Consider the following 21941-nt stretch of genomic DNA (forward strand, 5'->3'; position numbering starts at 1 on the left):
GCCTGATAGAGAATGGCAACGAGGGGAATGAAGACTTGCCTTTCTAAGTGGGCAGTTCCATAATATTGTGACAACTTAGAAAAGCACTTGTCATATATTTGTGATGTTTGGCTTGTCCTTCTAATAGATCCTACATCAAATTAAACACAGATCCCAGTCTGAGAACATTGAGGTTTCCCCAGATGAGAAACTCTACAGGTCAAGAAAATAGATGATTGAAGATTAGGGTTTTTAATATCATGCCATTTGATTTCAGTCTATTCTTAATTCATTTCTCATCTCCGAATATATATAAATTCTTAAGATTATCAGCAGGAAAAATTTTATTTTACTTTGCAATAAGATTATCATCGCAGTTGTTCCCTCTGCGAGAATTTCAGGCCAAAATAATTTGTTTCTGGAAAGAAAGATTGCCCAGATAACTCCACGATTGGTGATGAAGAATGACTTCAGCTCTGGGTTTGCAGCCAGAGCAAGAACCATCTGATGTGAGCTGCAGTGTGAAAGAAAGGAGGTTCTTGAAAAGATCCATTTTTTCCTTTCCTGGTCTGTTTCTCTCTCCATCTCTTTTCCCCTCCCCTGGGTGCCTGAGTATTGAAACACTTCTGTCAGTACGGAAGGATGAGAGGAGAGTATTAACATAACTGTAGGGTCTCAATAAAGGGATTATAAATACAAATTCTGAGTCAAAAGGGCATTGCCACTTGCTTTCATGTGTCTCCTGGCCCTTGGCCCAGGAAATCTAATGCCTGAATGCTCTGTGACTGCAGGAAACCTAAGAAAAGCCAAACCACCAGCATGTCCTATGAAATCCAAACGGAGAGAAAAGGTCCCAAAGGGAGCTCAACACTGGAGTGTGGAAATGCTTGATAAACAACTCAGGAAAGACTGCACTTTGCCTTAATTTTTATGTTTTAATGTTCATTCATTCGAGAGGCAAGGAAGAGAAAGAGAGACACAGAGAGATCTTGCATGTACTGGTTCAGCCTCTAACTGCCAGCAATGGCTGGGAACTCAATCCAGATCTCCATGTGGAATGCAGGAACCCATCTACTGGAGCCATCACCATTGTCTCTTGGGCCCTATATTAGCAGGAGGCTGGAGTCAGGGGCCCAAGACAGATGCTGAAGCCAGGCAATCCTATGTAGGATACAGGCATCTTACTTTATGCCTTAAATTCTAGGCTACAAACCTGCTCCAATGTTTAATTTTTGATTTATAAATTTTAAAGGTATGTAAGTACTTGAATTCTACTTCAGGACCTACCTAGAAAGAGGACTGAATTCTATTCCTACTATACAAGGTGATTTTAAAAGCAAAAATTTTGAAATCTAAGAATATTGGGAGCCTTCAAAAATTCATGAAAAAATACACACTATGAAAGACTCTCCATGAAATTTTTAAAAATTGCACAAAATACTTAGTTAATTCCATTTCTCCACAAACTGGAGATAGTGGAAGATAATAATCACATAATTGCCATGATTTCCTGAATACCAGGTCTCTTTCTCTCCCAAGTAACTTTCATATGACTTTTACTCCATTAGCCTGCCACATTAATAGTGGTTAAACAACATATCTTGCTGAATAAAATTATCAGTCATTTATACCCTCATGTGAGGAAACAGTCTGAGCCTGTCATTCTTGTGTAGAAGAATGCAGGAGATAAACCACAGAAAACATCAGGTGTCCCAGCTGGCAGAGGACACCCACACTCTCTCAATCAGCATCATCCTTACCCTCATTAGGGCTGCATGTTCAAAGAGCCAGGCATCTGTGGGCTCTGCAGAAAAGTCCTGCTAACCAACAACGTAGCCAGGGTGAATCTAACAGTTTTTGAGCAATTACAATAATATTACAGGTGAATCAAAATCTGCTAAAGAAAAATTCTCATCAAAATCTGTGTGTGTCAGGGCAGAGATCTGGGATGCAGTCATGGAGCCAAAGGAGCTGTCAGACAAACCTGTGAGTTTGGTCCTTCCCATCTACTCATGTGCAAAATTATAATTTTAATTGAGTTTATTTTTTCCATTCCTGACTATAAAATTAATACTGTAGAAAACTCAAGACACAGGGAAAGGTATGGAGTGGAAAATAAAATTAACATCTAGAGAAAACAAAAGTTAACATTCTGGTTTATATACTCTTGAACTTATTTTTGGTCTTTCTGTAAATAATTTTTTTATTTTACATGATTGGATCACTACATATATGAATTATTTCCCTTGTTTCCCTTAAGAATTAAACCATAAATATGTCAATTTTTTTCATCTTTGAGGTTTTTAAATTTTAAATTTTGAAAGATATCATATACATGAAAAGAACTTAAGTTAAAAAAAGAATAGTAGAAACTGAATCAATAAATTATATAGAAATAAATAAGGAAAAACATTTGTAGCCAAACCTTTCAGATGCCAAATGATCGAGGGATAGTTTTTACTTGTAAGTATAATTATAATATGAAGATAAATATATTTAATAATTTCATTTATCTAGACTTTTAACTTTTTAAAAAAATTTTTGAGGTGAACAAATTCCATGTATTTCATACGTACAGTTAGAAGCATAGTGATACTTACCACCCTACCCTTCCTTCAGCCTGTTTCCACCCTTCCTCCTCCTTCCTTTCTTACTCTTTCTTTTCATTTTTACAATGATTTTTTCAGTTTATTTTATACTCATAAGATTAAGCCTACACTAAGTAAAAAATGCAATAGTAAGAAGAAAAATACAGTGTTCCCTAACAGTAGAGACAAGGGCTATAAACAATCATTGAATTTAAAAATGTCAGTTTAACTCATAATCATTACATTTATTTGGTTTACTCTATTAGTGACCACAGATCATGGCAAACATGATATTTGTCTTTTGGGGACTAGCTTATTTCAATAAGTATAGTGGTTTCCAATTGTATCTATTTTGTTACAAAAGATGGGATTTCATTCTTTTTTATAGCTAAGTAGTATTCAATACATACATATACCACTACACACACACACACACACACACACACACCCCTGCAACACAGTTTTCTTTTCCAGTCATCAGTTAATGGACATCTGGGTTGATTCCATATATTAGCTAGTATGAATTAGGCTGCAATAAAGATGAGGGTACAGATATCTATTTCATATGCTGATTTCATTTTTTGTTTGAATAAATTCCCAGGAGGGATTTCTGGGGCATATGGTAGATCTACCATCAGATTCTGAGATATATCCATACTGTCTTACATTGTGGCCATACCAGTTTACATTCCCACCAACAATGGATTTAGGATACACTTTTCCTCACATCCTCACCAGCATTTATTGTTTGCTGACTTCTGTATGACAGTCATTCTAACTAGGATGAGGTAGAACATCATTGGGGTTTTTGCTTGCATTTCCCTGATGGATAGTGACCTGAGCATTTTTTCATGTGTCTGTTAGCCATTTGAATTTCCTCCTTTGAAAAATGCCTGTTCAAATCCATTGCCCATTTCTTAAATGGATTGTTTGTTGTTGTTACGTTTCTCAAGCTTTTTATAGATTAATAGTTTATTGGTTGCATAGATTACAAATATTTTCTCTAGTTCTGTAGGTTGTATCTTCACTTTGCTGTGTGTTTCCTTTGAAGTTTCCTGTCCTTTCCTAAGCAGAAGCTTCTTAACTTGATGTAATCCCATTTGTCTATTTTGGCTTTGATTTCCTGTGCTTCTGGGTTCTTCGCCAAGAATTCTTTGCCTATGTCAGTGTCTTATAGAGTTTCCCCAATGTCTTCTTCAAGTAATTTGATAGCATCAGGTTGTAGATTTAGATCCTTGATCCCTTTTGAATTGATTTTTGTGTAAGGTGTAAGGTAGGAGTCTTGTTCATACTTCTGCGTGTGGAGATCCAATTTTCCCAGCACCATTTATTGAAAAGACTATTCTTTTTCCAGGGATTGATTTTAGCTCCGTTGTCAAAGATTAGTTGGTTGTAGATGTGTGGATGGATTTCTGAACTTTCTGTCTTTTCCAATGCTTTTCATGACTATTTTTGTGCCAAAACTCAAATGTTTTGATTTTAAGTACCGGGTAGTATGTCTTGAAATCTGGTATTATGATGCCCACAGCTTTGTTTTTATTATTTGTTGATTGTTTGAGCTATTCAGGGTGTCTTGTGTTTCCATATGAATTTTAGCATCTTTTTTTCTAGATCTGAGAAGAATATCATTGGTATTTTCATTGGGATTGCATTGAGTCTGTAAATTGCTTTAGGTAGGATGGACATTTTGATAAAATATATAAAAATTTACTTGAATCTGTTATAGTGTCTATAACTCTTTTTAAATTTTTTTTTAAAGATTTACTTATTTGAAAGTCAGAGTTACACAGAGAAAGGAGAGGCAGAGATAGAGAGAGAGAGAGAGAGAGAGAGACAGAGGTCCTCCATCTGATGGTTCACTCCTCAATTCGCCACAATGGCCGGAGCTGTGCCAATCCAAAGCCAGGAGCCAGAAGCTTCTTCCAGGTCTCCCATGCAGGTGCAGGGGCCCAAGGACTTGAGCCATCCTCTCCTGCTTTCTCAGGCCATAGCAGAGAGCTAGATTGGAAGAGGAGCAGCCAGGTCTCAAACCGGTGTCCATATGGGATGCAGGCGCTTCAGGCCAGGGTGTTAACCTGCTGTGCCACAGCGCTGGACCCAGTAGCTATAATTCTTAAATGGATTCCTGGAATAATTGACCTATTAGTCTTTTTAGTATAATATAAACAAAACAGAGATATATACTTATAGAAATTTATATTTGCGTATATTATATATAAATTTGTGTATGGAAAAACATATACATTTGGATATGAAATATATAGCTTTTTATACATTTTTATAAATGCCAGCTCAAGTTCTTGCTCTTTCTTATTTTCCTTTTCTTTAAATGTCTATTTATTTGAAAGGCAGAGCAATAGAGAGAGAGGGAAAGACAGAGGCAGATTTTCCATATGCCCACAATATCCAGGTCTGGTTCTAGGCAAAGCCAGGAACCAGGAACTCCATCTGATTCATCCATTTCGATGACAGGGGCCCAAGAAGCTGGACCATCTTCTGCCTTCCCAGGCACATTTGTAGGAAGCTGAATTGGAAAAAGAGCAGCTGGGACTCAACTGGTATTCCAATGTGAGATATCAATGTTGCAAGCAGTAGCTTAACCCACTGCACCACAATGTGAGCCTTAACTCTTGTGCTTTAGATGTGGCTTCCTGCTAATGTATCTAAAAATTCAGCTGAAAATAATCTCAGTGTTTGAGTCCTTGCCAGCCACCCATGTAGGAGACCTATATGGAGTTCCTGGCTCCTGGGTTGAGGTCCATTCCTGGTTGTTGCTAGCAATGAACCAGTAGATAGAAGATTGATATCTCTCTCTTGTGTGCTCTCTCTCTCTCTTTTTCAAATAAGTAAATACATTTTAAAACAACAAGCCAGTACATATCAGATGAAAATCAGAACTATTCTTCATACGTAATGCTGAACTACCTTCTAGAACATTTTATTTAATTTCATATCCTTATCTTTTATGGACTAGAGTGTGCAAATCACTGTAATCTCATCAGTAATACATATATTGCCTTTTTAATTCTTGAATTTGTTTTAGTGAAATTTGGACTTTTCTTCAAAATTTTTATATGTTGTATCAAATATATTATCATCTCACAAAGTAAATATTTTATCCTTTTTTCTCAGCTTGTTATTGATAATAACGTTGCAGGAGACCCTGGGCATTGACCCTAATCTCTGTAATGGTCACCGCTCCTTGTTGAATATATTGTTAGGTCCATCACCTACAAAATGAAGATAACAACAGACTTCCTGTTGCACAGGTACATGAGTATGTGTATTAGAGCGCAAGATTTTATTCAATAGTGAATGTCAAATGGAAAACTGTACACTAATCATGAGACTGTGTTCCCAAAGTGGTACAAAAACTGGCAAGATACAAACTTGTCCATCACCAAAATTAAGATAACCACATGTCAAGGGCTTTCCTGTACGTTGTAAATAATCGAAATTGTTAATGAAAATCATTCAAATGTTAACAACAACAACAACAAAAAAATTAGATTTTTGCTCTATTTTACCTGTGTAGGGCCATTGCTGCATGCTTATTAATTCTAACACTTTACAATTGAGTTTATTTACTTTGTAAGTATACAGTCATTTAATTTGCAAATAATGATAGTTTTGTCTTCACTCTGCCCATTATCCTTTGTTTTTCCGTTTCAAGCCTTATTAAATTAGCCAGAACAATCCTGTTCATTCTGTTTTTAATGACAGTGATTCTGATGTTGCAGCATTATCCTCCATTCTCTCACATCTTTAATGGATTTGTCTTTAACAGTGTTTCTAGCTCACTGAAAGTTTTCAATTCAGTACATTGGAGTCAATTATTTTGGTAAAATTTTAAATGAAAACAAGTATATAGTTCCGTTATAAGTTTATGAATGCCTTTAGCAATCATTTACATGCAAAACTGCGGTTATCTGAAGAAGACAGTCTTAAATCCTAGTGATTAGTGTATCCCTACAGTCTACATCCTTCTGGTCATGGAATAATGCTGTCATGCAGTATGTGAGTAAATCAGTTTTTATTGGTTTTAAGTTATAAGCAATTAGAATCTGTGGCAAAAACTGTCTGCATGTCTCAAAACCCCCTTAAAATTCCATTTCTTCAATACAGTCAAATATGGTGATAGTCATCCAATCCTAGAGAAATACCTACCATTTTCTTTTTTTTTAAGATTTGTTTATTTATTTATTTGAAAGGCAGAGTTACACACAGAGAGAAAGAAAGGCAGAGAGACAGAGAGGTCTTCCATCGGCTGGTTTGCTCCTCAGCTGGCCGCAGTGGCCTGAGCTGCGCTGATCCAAAGCCAGGAGCCAGGAGCTTCCTCTGGGTCCCCTACACGGGTGCAGGGGCCCAAGGACTTGGGTCATCTTGTACTACTTTCCTAGGCCATAGTAGAGAGCTGGATTAGAAGTAGAGCAGCTGGAACTCGAACTGGTGCCCATATGGGATGCTGGCACTGCCGGCGGCAGCTTTTACCCACTACACCACAGCGCCAGCCTCCATGCCTACATTTTCCAGAAGTTTATTTATAAAACCAGAGATTTTCAGTATTGAAAATACTTTTAGTGTTGCAAACACCCAAGAAATCTGTGTTTGAGTCCCTTCCATTGCATCTGTGAAAAGTATTTTTCCCAGCCTATGCTAACATTTATTGAGTGACAGATGGTTCTTATCTCCCAAGATGTGTGCTTCCATTTCTGAACAGGTTTGATCATTGCTAAGTTCTTATACTGGTCTAAGAAATCACTCCCTGGGGGACACTTGAGTCCATATTAAGGTGCTGATTTGAGTCCCGGCTATTCTGCTTCTGTTAATGCATGTGGGAAGCAGCAGATGATGGCTCAAGTACTTGGGCCCTGGATGGAGTTACTGTCTCCTGACTTTGGCCTTTGCCTGGGCCTAGCTCTAGCCACTGTGGCCATGTTGAGAGTGAATCAGTGGATGGAAGATTCTCATATTCTCTCTCTCTCTCTCTTTCTCTCTCTCTCAAGTAAAAAAATCTTAAAAAAAAATAGGCCGGCGCCGCGGCTCACTAGGCTAATCCTCCGCCTAGCGGCGCCGGCACACCGGGTTCTAGGCCCGGTCGGGGCGCCGGATTCTGTCCCGGTTGCCCCTCTTCCAGGCCAGCCCTCTGCTGTGGCCAGGGAGTGCAGTGGAGGATGGCCCAAGTGCTTGGGCCCTGCACCCCATGGGAGACCAGGAAAAGCACCTGGCTCCTGGCTCCTGCCATCGGATCAGCGCGGTGCGCCGGCCACAGTGCGCCGGCCGCGGCGGCCATTGGAGGGTGAACCAACGGCAAAAGGAAGACCTTTCTCTCTGTCTCTCTCTCTCACTGTCCACTCTGCCTGTCAAAAAAAAAAAAAAAAAAAAGGTTTAAAAAAAAATCTTAAAAAAATCACTCACTAGAGCTTTCAGCTTTCAACCAATGACTCTTTGGAGCAAACTTTCTGTAGCATGCTTGAAAGAAATATGTAAAGCTGGCAACTTTTTTTTCTGTCTGGACAAAAAAAAATTCCTCAAATTCTCTATATTTCCCCAATCATTTCTCATCTCTGGATCCAAGCTCTTGGTTTACTTGAAATACTTAGAAAACATTGACCTTTGCTTCCCTTCCTACCACCTCCTGGTTTCTAAACCTGACACACCAGCTCTTCCAGTTCCTACTCTATTTACATTTATTTAAGGCTGTCCATCCAGCTTCAGCACTGAACTTCTGTGTCATCTTAACATGTCATTTATGAAAGGAGACAAGATTAATAATATAATTGAAATTCAAATAGCTGTCTATTATTAAGTACCCAATGTCCCCTTTGCCAAATTGAATAGTTTTATTCTGTGTAGTACAATTTACTGGACTGAAGCTGGAGAACTTATTGTGCTTTGGTGGCCCTCAGGTTTCTTATTTGTAAAGTGAGTATGTTAGTGGCCTCCACGTTCTCTTCTGGTTTTAGCCTGTATGGGAGTTCTTCAATCTCTGAAAGTTACAGAAAACATCCCATATCTGAGATACAAAAAGTACTCCACATCTGAGATTTATTGTCAGAAAGTCAGAAAACACCTCCACACCTCCTCTGCATTCTCAGGAAGTTACAGGAAAGCACTCCATATCAGAGATTCTGATGTGGGAAAGCTTGGATGTATAATCTTAAGTTCATGAGCTGTAAGCAGCTCCTGCTTCTCTGTATTGCATTCTTCATCTACCTGTCCATTGGCATCTAAATGTTGCAGAACAAGAAAATCACATAAGCCTACTATTTTCAACATACATCAGTAAAATTATTACCAAAAAATTTTGAAATCATTTATTCCACATATATTTTATATATGAGTTGCTTCACTGGATTAAAAATTATTTAAAAACATATATACACATATATTATACATGATAGGGCAATTGAATTGGTATATAATAGGTTAATGAAAATAAAAATAGAAAGTTGAATACAATGAGATCATTTTTTTTAGTTCTAACATATAAAACTTTCTGACATTTAAACATAAGAATTGAACATTGGGGCAGATAAAATGTTTCTCATTCGGGCAGAGCCCAAAGCCAGGAGGACATATTGCCCATTACTGCCTTCTGGCACGGTTTTCTAGGCATAAATGTATGCACTGTAAATTAATAGCATTCTCCCTTACCAACAAAAATATCAGTTTCTTTTTCTCCTGTACCATCTAGCATAAAGACAACACTCATTAAAAGTTGAATAATAATGAAACTGCATTGGGTAGTTTAATTTTAGGAAGCACCAATGTTGACAACAGACCAAAAAACAGAATCTATGAGACTTAAAATATAAGGCAATTACTTTCGAAACCCAAAACTAGTTGCTGGAGTTAATGATAGGAATACTTTGAGACCCTGAATAAAGCAATTGCAGCTTTCCATTGTGTGTCATTATAGTATACACACTCATGTGCAGGTACACGTATACATATATTTACACTGCTCAGTTGGGCCTCCGTAAAAGCTACGTATTCTGTATTTCTACTTATGATCTGTTTTCCCCTGAATTTCCTGTTTCATTTTATCAGGGTCATATGCTATTAATTTCATACATTTTCCTAACATTACTATATATACCCTGGATACAATACTACTTATCAGTTGTATTTTTTTGAGGTACACATTACATAAAGACTACACCAGAGTTTGCCATCAATTGCCTGTTTTATTCTAGTTTCTCAGAGCACTGAAGTGCCAAACATATTTTTTCAAAACTCACATTCTTTCTTAAGTCATGGCAGCTCTCCACACAAACACCAGCCTCTGAATAAAAACAGCTAGTAGATAGGTTGCACTTATACCACCTCTGTACTCATATTCCTGAAAAGAAAATCAAATAGGGCCACAGGAACATGGGCAGTAGTGGTAATAAAAGCAGGAATTTCACCTAAAGAGGCTATTAGTTTCTTTCTTTTCGTATGTTTTTCCTCTGTGGCAGAAGGGGCAGCACAATTATCAAAGCAGAGAGAATATTTGCAATAGATGTCTAAAGTGATCTACAGGGGTCTGGGCAACCAACAACAGAACATCTAGGAATTCAGAACAGAGAGGCTGACCACCTGCAACACCAGTATCCCTTGTGAGCACCTGTTCCAGTCCCTGCTGCTCCACCTCCAATCCAGCTTCCAGCCAATATGCTTGGGAGAGCAATGGAAGTGCTTGGGCCCCTGCCACCCATGTGGGAGACCCCATTGCAGTTCCAGGCTCCTTCTTTCAGTCCGGCCCAGACCCAGTTGTTGCATCCATTAGGGGCCATGAGCAGCAGATGGAAGATTGATCTCTCTCTCTCTCTCTCTCTCTCTCTCTCTTCTTTCTCTTTCTCCTTCCTTCCCCTTCCCTCACTCATTTCTTCCCTCCATCCCCCCTCCCCCTCCCTCTCTGCCATTCAAGTAAATAAATCTTAAGAAAAGAATAGAAAACAGAAACCGGAAAACAAAGAAAGAGGTGGGACTCTATAAGATATGTATACAAAACACCAAGTGCAGTACAGAGCTGATGGCCACATTTACCAGGGATTGGAATCAAGTGTTTGCCTTGTAAGGATACTCATGTCACAGGATGATGGAACTCTGTGGCACACTGTGGATCATAGAACATGGGGGAAACCATTTCTCTAAGACCAGGATAGGAAATTCCTTCCTTTATAAATAATACATTATTGTTCTTTGGGCAATGGCAAGTTATTAGGTAACTATCTCCCTGTTACTGTAAGAGCACTCTAACCAACTGAAGTAAAGGCTCATTCCCCTCAAAATGTTTTTCTTCCATAATAAGGGCACATAGGCCAAGGGATTTTAAATGTGCTGCCTTTTATTTCAAGTAGCTTGATTGGATAGTGAAAGCAAAGCATCCAAAACTTGAATTTTCTTGGACTTCTTATGCTTCAGATCAATTTCTTATGAAGGGTGACCTTAAAGGGCAGCCCTATTCTTCCTAAAGCAGAGCCTGTTATTAATACAATGTTAGGGCTCAGTCAGAAGAACTTCAAGTCATGCTCCCTTTATTTTCAAAAGTTTCTATATTAGCTCCTATGTGCACATTTATGTAAAGAATCACTGTGCAGGCCAAATGTTCCCTTCTCTAGATAGCTTATAAGCATCTGGATAAATTTGCATTAGAAATTCAATTAACTTTATATTGAAAGGTCAATTAACTTGGTCATGATAGAGATTGTTTTTAATTACTTTTCCTTGTAGGGCTTCTCTTCTTGTCTAAGTACAAGTGACACTATCAAATGATAGTCTCATTGCCTGTTGGTTGCCTGAAACTCATATGCAAACACACTGGAAATGGCTGTCTTGGTTTAGTGAATTAATAGGGTATTCTTTGGGCAATTCATCACTATTATAATCCTTTGGGCTTAAAGTATCTGTAAGAAATAATAGAGTATTTTAGCTCAAACACTGTTTATAATATTACTCATGGAAATATTCTTCATTATTTTTCCTGTTGGTTTCTATTTTCTTAGCGAGAGACAATAATGGAAAATAATTTTAAGGATTAGTCCTTATTATATTATATCAGAGTGTATTCTATGAATAATGAACAAATAATTGTATCAAAACTAGCTATCTCATTTCATTAGAAGAATCATGGTTATCTTTTTGGTAATATGGGCCAGAAATCAATTAATTCATGTTTTGGGCCTACAGCATTCATGCTTAACAGACATAAGGAATTACCACTGCACACCAGGCATCAAGTAGCAGTATAGTGTGCACTTGCTACCAAGTGATAACCAGTACTAAGCCATCACTCAGACAAAAGAAAGTGTTAGCTAAAGTCATAAAAATATAAAATTGTTAACATACTTTTATATACAAATATTTTAACCCAAACTTCCAGGTAACTTACAACTTAAAAGTAAAGCAGTCACTATTTAGGAGTTTGACATGAGATGGTTTTGAGATGAAACTTGCTTTATTCTTGCAGAAGAGAACAACCTTATAGAAGCAACAGTAATGCATTAAGCCCTTTGTAAATATTACCTATATGATTACATATGAATAAATTAGAATTCAGTTTCCCATTTTACTGATGAGACAACTGAAGCTTAGGTTTCAGCCAAGGTCAAGTAGTCCACTGGGAGAAGACTCAGCAATGGCATCCATGTCAATTTTCCACCAAGATAAAAATACCAGTTCTAAGAGTAGTCAGGCCATGGAATGCTTGAACAAGTCAAAGGGAGTTGGGGAGAGTTTTGACTACTTAGAAGGCAGTTCTGGAGCTCAGTCAGAGGAAGGCGGTGGTGTAGGCCAATGTAAATCAAAGAGCAGATTCAGAATAATGTAAGTTAAGTGCATGGTTAAGCATGTTTTCCCCTATAGTGGGACTTTCTCAGTGAGGAAGCTGTGCATCAATTTACATTCTAGTACACATTTCTAACCTCTTCACAGGCCAGTAACAGTTTGCACACTAATAACAAGTACAATGACCACGCTTTAAGAGGCACAAAGTAAAAGGAACATTTTATGAAATTTTCCTCTTCTGTAAACAGTAGGTCAGTTTTGATATGTTATCCTTGAAGTTATCCTATAAAGGGGTCTTTAAAAATGTTCATGGAAAGGGGCCAACACTGTGGCATAGCAGGTAAAGCTTCTGCCTACAGTGCCTGCATCCCACATAACCACCGGTTCGAGTCCTGGCTGCTCCACTTCCAATCCAGTTCTCTGCTATGGCCTCGGAGAGCAGTAGAAGATGGCCCAAGTCCTTGGGCCCCTGCACCAGTGAGGGAGACCCAGAAGAAGCTCCTGGCTCCTGGCTTCAGATTGGCCCACTAGTTGTTGCAGCCATTTGGGGAGTAAATCAGCAATGGAAGTGTTCTCTCTCTCTCTCTCTCTCTCTCTCTCCCCACTGCCTTTCTGTAACTCTGTCTTTCAAATAAATAAATTAATCTTTTAAAAAAGAAGAGAAAATGAAATAACTTTTAAAAATTTCATCGGAATGTTTTATGAAAAAATTTGTGTATTGAATTAAAAAATTTATGAACCTAAAATACTTATTTCATTTTCCATGGATTTTTAAAATTATTCGTATGATTTTTTCCACATATAAAGAAGAGTAAGAAATTCAGATCATTTATTTATTTAACAGGTAGTTATAAAGGCTAATAATTAAACCCTATGAATCCACGGGGGCATTAACCTTAGTTTATATGATGTTGATAGTTTTAATAAGATAATTTTTTTTCAAAAGCAAAAGGAAGTACTTTTCCTGAAGAATGGAAAACATTATTTTAAATAACATGATACTTGGAGTGAAATACAAATTTCTGAAATGCGTTATTCATACCTGCACCTCCTCCTATGCTCAGAATCTTAATTTCTGATTTTACATCCCCAATCCTGAAAAACAAAAACAGAAAAGCTAGTTTAAGAAAAATGTGCTAAGTGCTCTGTAAAATCTGATTATCAAGGCTGGTGTCAGAGAATAGACAGACTTATAAAAAGAAATAAAAACTAGACAACAGGAAAGGTCTCAATCATCCCAGTATTCTGCTGTCTTTAGGGAATCTTTAAAATATAGGTTCCATTCATTAATAATCGTGAGCTGGGAGATATGGAAACAGCACTAGGAACATCTCCGAGGGAAGAGAGGGCATTTGTTTGGAGAACAAGAGCAGAAAAAGTGGACCTTTGAGCCTGATAATGGAAGCAACCATTTATTGTAACTGGGGGAAATTCTATGGGGGATTCATACTGTATTTATGAAGTCTGCCTTTTACCTTTTCTTCTTCCCACCTTCTCACTACACAAATGTTTCATAAAGCATTTATATGGGTCAGCGCTGTGGTGCTGCAGGTTAAGCTGCTTCCTGCAGCGCTGGCATCCCACATGGGGGCCGTTTCGGATCTCAGCTGCTCCACTTGCAGTCCAGCTCTCTGCTAACGTGTCTGGGAAAGCAGTGGAGGATGGCCCTAGTCCTTGGGCCCTTAAACCCATGTGGGAGACCGAGATGAGGCTCCTGGCTCCTGGCTCCTGGCTTCAGCTTGACCCAGCACTGGCTGTTGTGGTCTTTTGGGGAGTGAACCAGCAGATGGAAGATCTCTCTCTCTATTTCTCCTTCTCTTGCTCTGTAACTCTGCTTTCAAATGTATGAATAATAATAATAATAAAGAATGATTAAAAATAACTATTTATGATGTGCCTATCATAGGCATTATGTTTATAAAAATGAATGAGACACAACTTTGCTCTCAAATTGAAATGGGAGGTAATAAAACCCTAATTATGACTCTAGTACTAGAAATAGAGTGGAATAGACAGATTGGAAAGTAAGCCAATAGGACTTGCTTTTAGATGGATGTGAAGGGGTCAGAAAAACATATGAGTGCACATTGGCTGCCCTGTTTCCAGCTTGGATAACTGGGCAAAGGGCAGCTTCCTTTTGAAGCTTCAGAATATAGTTCGGCAGCCTGTTTACATTTTGTTAGTTTTTTTCTAAAACGAAACTAAATTCACAAGCATTTGGATATGTAAGATTTAAGTTGGATAGGAGAAACAGCAGGGTCAATGGGATATTCTGAAAAATGATTGCCATAAGTAATGGTCCAAACTAGGAGAGTAGATTCCATCACCCAATCATATTGCAAAGAGTTATTAAAGTAGTGTTGTGATGATATTGTCCTCACTTTTAAAAGGCATTGGTTTGTGAAGAATACACAAAGGAGACAGAAGGAAGGTGATAAAAGTCAGAGAGGGGCTTGGAGAATTGGAGACAGAGATAGCCATCAGTAGTGTCAAAGGCAGCAGCCTGTACTACTATAAAAGGAGAATTCTCCATTGAATTTCACAGTATGGATGTCTTTGAAAATAACCATTTTAAAAGGAGGTTGAGGACGGAAGTCAGATGGCAGTGGGATTAAAAGTGAACTCAATAGAGAGGAAGTAAACTCTGGAGAATATTGAAGCAGGCTGAAAAGGTGAGAAGAAGAGAGGAGTGCTAGAAGGGAAAGATGAACCAAAGGGATGGTGTGTGTTTGCACTGTGGGATGGTAAGCTCGCTGTGTTTTGGCTGATATGTGTAAAACAACCTGCACGGAGCAATCAGGTGAAGACATAGTTTGAAGCCAAGTCCTAAGGGAAGTTGGGAAGGCTGGAGTCAAAGTTATGTCTGAATGAGTTCTAACATTCTTCCAGCTCATAATACTGAGTCTTCACACACTTGTCCCCAATTTTGTCTTTTGTTCTCTTATATCTGAGGACAGCCATGACCTTGGGGTTCACATAAAACTGCAGATTGAACCAAATCCTATATAACTATTTACTGGTTTTTAATACATACACACCTATGATAAAATTTAATTTGTGAATTAGTCATAGTAAGACATTAGCAGCAATGACTAATAATAAAATAGAATAATTACAGCAATATATTATAATAAAAGTTAATTAAAACTTACAAATTGTTTATTTCTGGAATTTTTCATTATGATATCAAGCAGAGTTAACAAAATCAATAAGGAAGGTGTTAAGAGGACAAATGTATTAGTAATTATTGTGATTCTAGGCCAATTTAAGCATTCATATGAGTTAACTCTCTGAATCTCACAAATCCTCTATGAGTTGGTCACCTTTATTATTCATTTTGTGTATTATAATTATAACTAATAATTCCTGAAAACTTATTGTATTCCAGATAACCATCTAAATGTAACATGTAACCACAACACCCATAAAGTTTACTTTTTACGGCTACGTAGTCTCCCAATACCTACCTTACTTCTGCCCAAAATCAAGGATTGAAAACTTCCTCCCTGAGGAAATAAACCATCAGTGAACAGACTTACCTCTATTGATATCTGAGGATCTCCCATGAAAGAGCTGAGTCCACACCCAGTTACTACAATGGACCTGTCATTCAAAAACCTTTTCTTGGTGTGGACTTCTGACACATCACTTAAGATGTTACCTGGGGAGCCAGCGTGTGGCACATTTGGTTAATCCTCTGCCTGCAGCACCAGCATGGGCAGTGGGTTCTAGTCCCGATTGCTCCTCTTCCAGTCCAGCTCTCTGCTGTGGCCCAGGAGGGCAGTCGAGGATGGCCCAAGTGCTTGGGCCCTGCATCCACATGGGAGACCAGGAGGAAGCACCTGGCTCCTGGCTTCGGATTGGCACAGCGGCCATTTTGGGGGTGAACCAATGGAAGGAAGATCTTTCTCTCTGTCTCTCTCTCACTCACTGTCTAACTCTGCCTAATAATAAAAAAAAAAAAAAAAAAAAAAGATGTTGACTGGGAGGCCTTAATCCCATAGTGCAGTGCCTAAATTCAGGTCCTGGCTCCACTCTCCATTCTGGCTTCCTGCTAATGCACCCTGGGAAGCACAGTGAAGACTCTCAAGTAGGTTGGTCCCTACAACCACATGGGAGACCCAGTATGAATTCTCAGCTCCTATCTTTGGCCTGACCCAGCCTCAGATGTTGTAGGCATTTGGAGAGTGAACAAGCAGATGAGAGATCTATCTGTCTCTCTATCTCTGTCTCTGTCTCTCTCTGTGTCTGTCTTTCAAATAAATGCAATTTTTTTAAAAACCTGTCCTTATATATACAAGTAGAATCTGAACTGCTTTTTAGTGCCTCCTTATTTGATTGAATGGACAATCTAAGCTCATCAGGTAGTTGGAGAGATCCCTTACATGAGAAACAGAGACTAAAACAAACAGAAAAAGTAACTCAGAAGATACACACTGAGAGCAGAGGAAAATTTTGTAATAGAAAAGAGAAGGCATTACATCTGTGGCAGACAAAAAGGATGCAATAAAAAAGGAGCGTTCTTAGAAACTCAGAATATAAAAGCAATACATTAGTAGAGGGACTGACAGGTAACATTGTAAAAAACCTGGAAGAAGCTCCAGGCTCCTGGCTTCGGATCAGCCCAGCTCTGGCTGTTATGGCCATTTGGGGAGTGAACCAGCAGATAGAAGACCTCACTCTCTCTGCCTTTGCCTCTTTGTAACTCTTCCTTTAAAATAAATAAATAAATCTTTTTAAAAAAGTGGAAGTATGTGAAAATTCGACAGTTCATACAGAAGGTCTGGTGTTTGATGAATAAAAGTTCCAGAAAGAGAAAATAGAGAGGGGAATAATTTAAAAATTAAAAAAAGTCAAGATTTCCAAAACTGATGGATCTGAATCCCAAAGGAAATGATCCAGGGAGTATCCACTCACAAGAATGACTTTGAAACCCTACCCCTAACTTAGTATCTTAAATTTTAGAATACTAGAAATAAGAAGATCCTAAGAACTTTAAAGTAGGGAAAATGAAACAAAGCAACAGAAAAAGTTCACATGTTACAGATAAGGAATTTGAATGTCATTGGATTCCTTAATAGGTATTCTACTAGCTAAGAGACAATGGGAAAATACCTTTAAATTTGTGATACAAAAACATTTTGAGTATAGATTTCTTTTTTTTTTCTTTTTTTTATTATTATTATTATTTTTTTTTTTTTGACAGGCAGAGTGGACAGTGAGAGAGAGAGACAGAGAGAAAGGTCTTCCTTTGCCGTTGGTTCACCCTCCAATGGCCGCCGCGGCCGGCGCGCTGCGGCCGGTGCACCGCGCTGATCCGATGGCAGGAGCCAGAAGCCAGGTGCTTTTCCTGGTCTCCCATGGGGTGCAGGGCCCAAGCACCTGGGCCATCCTCCACTGCACTCCCTGGCCACAGCAGAGAGCTGGCCTGGAAGAGGGGCAACCGGGACAGAATCCGGCGCCCCAACTGGGACTAGAACCCGGTGTGCCGGCGCCGCTAGGCGGAGGATTAGCCTAGTGAGCCGCGGCGCTGGCCTTGAGTATAGATTTCTACATCCAAACTATCTAAAAAAAAGATGAACATAGAAGGCATTTTTTGAAAAGATTTACTTATTGGGGTCAGTGTCGTGGCATAGTGGGTAAAGCTGTCACCTGTGATGCTGGCATCCCATATGGACCTTGGTTTGTGTTGTGGGTGCTCCACTTCTGACCCAGCTCCATATTAATGGCCTGGGAAAAGCAGGAAATGGAAGATGGTCCAAGCGCTTGGGCCCCTGTTACCTATGTTGTAGACCTGGATGAAGCTCCTGGATCCTGACTTCAGCCTGGTCCAGCCCTGGCCATTGCGGCCATCTAGAGAATGAACTAGCAGGTGGAAGATCCCTGTCTATTTCTCTTACTCTATACATAAACCTTAAAATAAACCAATTTTTATTAAAAATTGTTTTAGAATTATAAAAGGAAATCCCATAAGAAATAGTTAAAAGACTTCCATGTATTTAAAGTGGCTTCTTTCAGTGTGTGGGAATTAGGGGTAGACTGGGTGGAACAAGATTATATTTTTGTTTTTGTTATAGGTTATTTTTAGAACGTTTATTCTATTAAAATATGAGCATGCTTTGATTTAAAAAATGTTAAAATTTAAGTAGTTTGAGTCCATACCCAAATAAACAGCTGAGTCCACATCCAGTCACTACAGTGAGCCACCCACTTATCTAACTTTACCTTCCATACACACAGGCTCCAAAATGTCTTTTAGTGCCCCACAAATTACAAACAACTTTAAGTAGTAATTTTAAATGATCTTCAACTAAATCTCATTTCAAACACTACCTTCAGGAAAAAAAAAATTACCTTCTTAATAAATAATACTTTGATTTCAGATCATTGCTAATTATTTTTTATTATAGTGCACATTTAGTTTTGCCTTTGAAAAGTTCTTAGGCTTTCACAAATGTGACATTCAATATTTCCAATGAGATTGTATTTGCTTGGAAGACAGGGAAGGGGTCATCCATCCATCATGATGTTATATCCATTCAGGGTCCCTCTTCAAATTAAACCATTTGGCTGAAGGAAACCAAACATCTGGCTAAAATACAGCAAGGAAGCCATACTTTTAGTATTGGGAGATTACTGAAAAATTAACTCATTATTTTTAATTTTAAAAATGAACAAAAAGAATCAAAGAAAGTAGACTGTATTACTTCACAGATAAGAAGTTGTCTGCATTGGCTGTCTGCTTTGATTCTGGGTGGCTATGCTATTACATACTAATTATAAATACATCATATTATACTCTATTTTTGGAAATGAATCTTTAAAGCTGAACAAAGTGAAATAGAACATAAAAAGGGAAATAGGATTCCATATCCATCCAACAAGGCCTGCTCTGTTCAGGCAGAGGCACCGCCCTGGCGAGAGAATTTCAGGCCTGCAATAGAGAAACTCAGCAAGAGATAAAATATCTGGTACCTCTGCTGTTTGCAAATTGGATCCACAGTCAATCATTTCTCCCTAGTTTTCCATCATTATTTCCTAAAGCAGAGTGAGTTATGTATGGCAATTCTTCCCCAGATAGGTGATTTGATTATCTTTAGCATGTGGAATCTGTTACTCTCATAATGCTTATCAGTTCTGGCATAAATTGAACACATTAGTCACCCTTCCCCCACCTACCCCCCAAAAAAGAAGTCTGCAAGAAGGGTGGGAATTAGTGAGTTTCACTGATAATGGGAAAATGCTCTTTTTAAAGGATCACAGTGCTAACATTAAGTTGAAAGAAAAGACAACGGGGGAGGTGGGTGAAAGTAATAATGCTAATAATGGATAAGGAAAATGAATTAAAATGGAAAATCCAAGAAATAAGAAATGAGAGGCACCCACTCAGTCCTCAGGGGCAAACAGTCTTTGGCGATTATTTATATTTGATTCCAATGAAAAGAATGCCGGACTTCCCTGGGGACTTTTTTGAAATGTAAAATTTGGAGGAGAGTTGAAAAACCGGAGTTCAAAGATTTCTATCTTATCCTAAATGAACAGGGATTTGTGCCTTCAAATGGTTAACGCTTATCTCTGTGCAGCTGGAACGCCGGCACACATTGGCGGCTCTGAGCCTGAAGCAGACTTCCAGCCAAAGCGCTGCAGGAGGAAGGCAGAGCAGGGCGGCGAGGAGGGGCGAGAGGGAGCTGCTATCAGTAACTCCCCTTGTCCCCGTGCCCAGCCTGCCGAGCTCGGCTCCATCCATCACTGGCATGCAGCGAGCAGAGGCTTGTCTCTGACAAAAACATCCCTTTTTGTTACCTTGCTATTATGCCTGGCAGCTTCTTGTCCATGAATTCCTGCATGCACTGGTGTTCCGTGGAATGGCTGAGGAATCTCCGAAAAGATTCGACATAGCGGCTGTGGTCAGAAAACAAGCTCCTCATGGAAGATGCCATGTTTGGTTTTCTGAGGGAGACAGGGAGGAAAGTCAGCTTTTACTTCCTCTCCTTCTCTTTTCAGTTCCTCATTTCCTTCTTTCTCTCCCCACCCCCTTTAGTTGCCATCCAAAAAAAAAAAAAAAAAAAAAAAAACCAACACGGGACGATGCTTGCTCTGAATTTAAAGCTGGCATGCAGAACTTGCCACTCCATATTTGTTCAGGACTTTGGGCTGATACTTTAACCCCAGCCCAGTTGTTTTTTACTAGAGGTAGTAAAGCAAGGCAATGAATCCACAGCTAAAACTTGTTTTAAAAGCCCTGCTGTACAGAAAGCCTTAAAAACAGATTGCATTCAAATCACTTCCTATTTGGTCAGCAGCTGCCACAAATGAATTCCAAGTGGGATCATGGCTGTGAAGTGCAAGAAACATAGGAATAAACAGCACAGTTACAGGGCTACCGGACACTTTCAAAAATCTACAGCCCTGAAATCTTTGGCAGAAGACTGTCACCTGCCTTTGTGCTTCACACAGAAGCTTCTGCCTTCCTGTCCCTGAGCACTGGAATTTTTAAACTTTCGTGCTTCATTTCTTCAAGTGCAGATTGACGACGTATCAATGCATATAATTTTATATGTTGGCTAGACGTAAAAAATAAAGCATTAATATGTCTCAAGAAGTCTCTTCAGACTAAATCATTAGGGAGGCACGTAAGAGCTATTAGCCAAGAGGTATGAGAAGTTGCAGCATTGGAGGGGAATTAAAGGGGCAAGAGAGGACTCCGGAAAGAATACAAGACACCAGGGCAAATGTTTGTCTAAAGAAATCCTCCCTAATTGCTCTGCACATGGGATTATACAGTTTTTGGGTTGGATGCATTTGCTTTTGAAAGTTCAGTGGGTTCATCCACCAAGAGACAGAAAACTTTCACGTGTCCCCACAAAGGCTGGGCCTTGTGTCTAGGCAGTGGCTGGAAGATCATTCTTTTTTTTTTTTTTTTTTTTTTTTTTTTTTTTTTTTTTATGAGAATTTATTTGTAAAGGTTTATCTATTTGGAAGGCAGAGTTACAGAGACAGTGAAGGAGAGACAGGGAGATCTTCCATTCTCTGGTTCACTCTCAAAATGGACCCAATGGCTGGTGCTGAACCAGGTTGAAGCCAGGAGCTGGGAGCTTCATCCAAGGCTCACTCATGGGTGGCAGGAGACCAAACACTTGAGCAATCCTCCACTGCTTTCCCAGGTGCATTAGGAGGGAGCTGAATTGGAAATGGAATAATGAGGACTCGAACCCAGTGCTCATACAGGATATTGGCATTATAAGCAATAGATTAACCCACTGTACCATGTACAATGCCAGCCCCAAAACCATTCTTTATCCAACATATGATGAGACTTCGGAGTTAGTGGAATTGAATTAAAATTGAAGTTTATTCTGATTCAAAAATTGTTGAAATTCATGCATATAAGTGGATTTTCAAAAATTTTATGGAAATGCATGTTATTTAAAAACTGCATGGATTTCAAAATTTGTTACACCAAAATAAACATCTCTTAATTCCATTTTACATGAATTTTTTGAAGTACACTCTATTTTGGAAATAATAGTGTCCAACTCATGGAGCAGTTTTGCGAATTAAATGACCCAATTCATGTAAACCACTTGCAAATGTGTCTTC

At 38.7% G+C, this 21941-nt stretch overlaps 1 protein-coding gene and 1 long non-coding RNA gene across 5 annotated transcripts in view; one reads left to right on the forward strand and one right to left on the reverse strand.

Moving 5' to 3' along the window:
- Window positions 1–21941, reverse strand: part of HNMT (histamine N-methyltransferase) — a 321400-nt gene that overhangs the window by 26604 nt on the left and 272855 nt on the right. The window contains exons 1-3 of one of the 2 annotated variants that reach the window (XM_089329247.1): window positions 20422–20559; window positions 20145–20291; window positions 13384–13436 (exon numbers count right to left, since the gene is read on the reverse strand). In XM_089329247.1, coding sequence (XP_089185373.1) covers window positions 13384–13436; window positions 20145–20281 — 190 coding nt within the window. In that variant the 5' untranslated portion in view covers window positions 20282–20291; window positions 20422–20559. Of the gene's footprint in view, window positions 1–13383; window positions 13437–20144; window positions 20292–20421; window positions 20560–21941 lie in introns of those variants that run through there. The other variant, XM_089329246.1, reaches the window with a different exon arrangement.
- Window positions 1–21941, forward strand: part of LOC149127449 (uncharacterized) — a 124043-nt gene that overhangs the window by 8481 nt on the left and 93621 nt on the right. The window lies entirely within an intron of this gene.

The sequence above is a fragment of the Oryctolagus cuniculus genome, chromosome 3, assembly GCF_051225735.1.
Source record: "Oryctolagus cuniculus isolate XC-2025 breed Fujian yellow rabbit chromosome 3, ASM5122573v1, whole genome shotgun sequence".
Lineage (NCBI taxonomy): Eukaryota > Metazoa > Chordata > Mammalia > Lagomorpha > Leporidae > Oryctolagus > Oryctolagus cuniculus.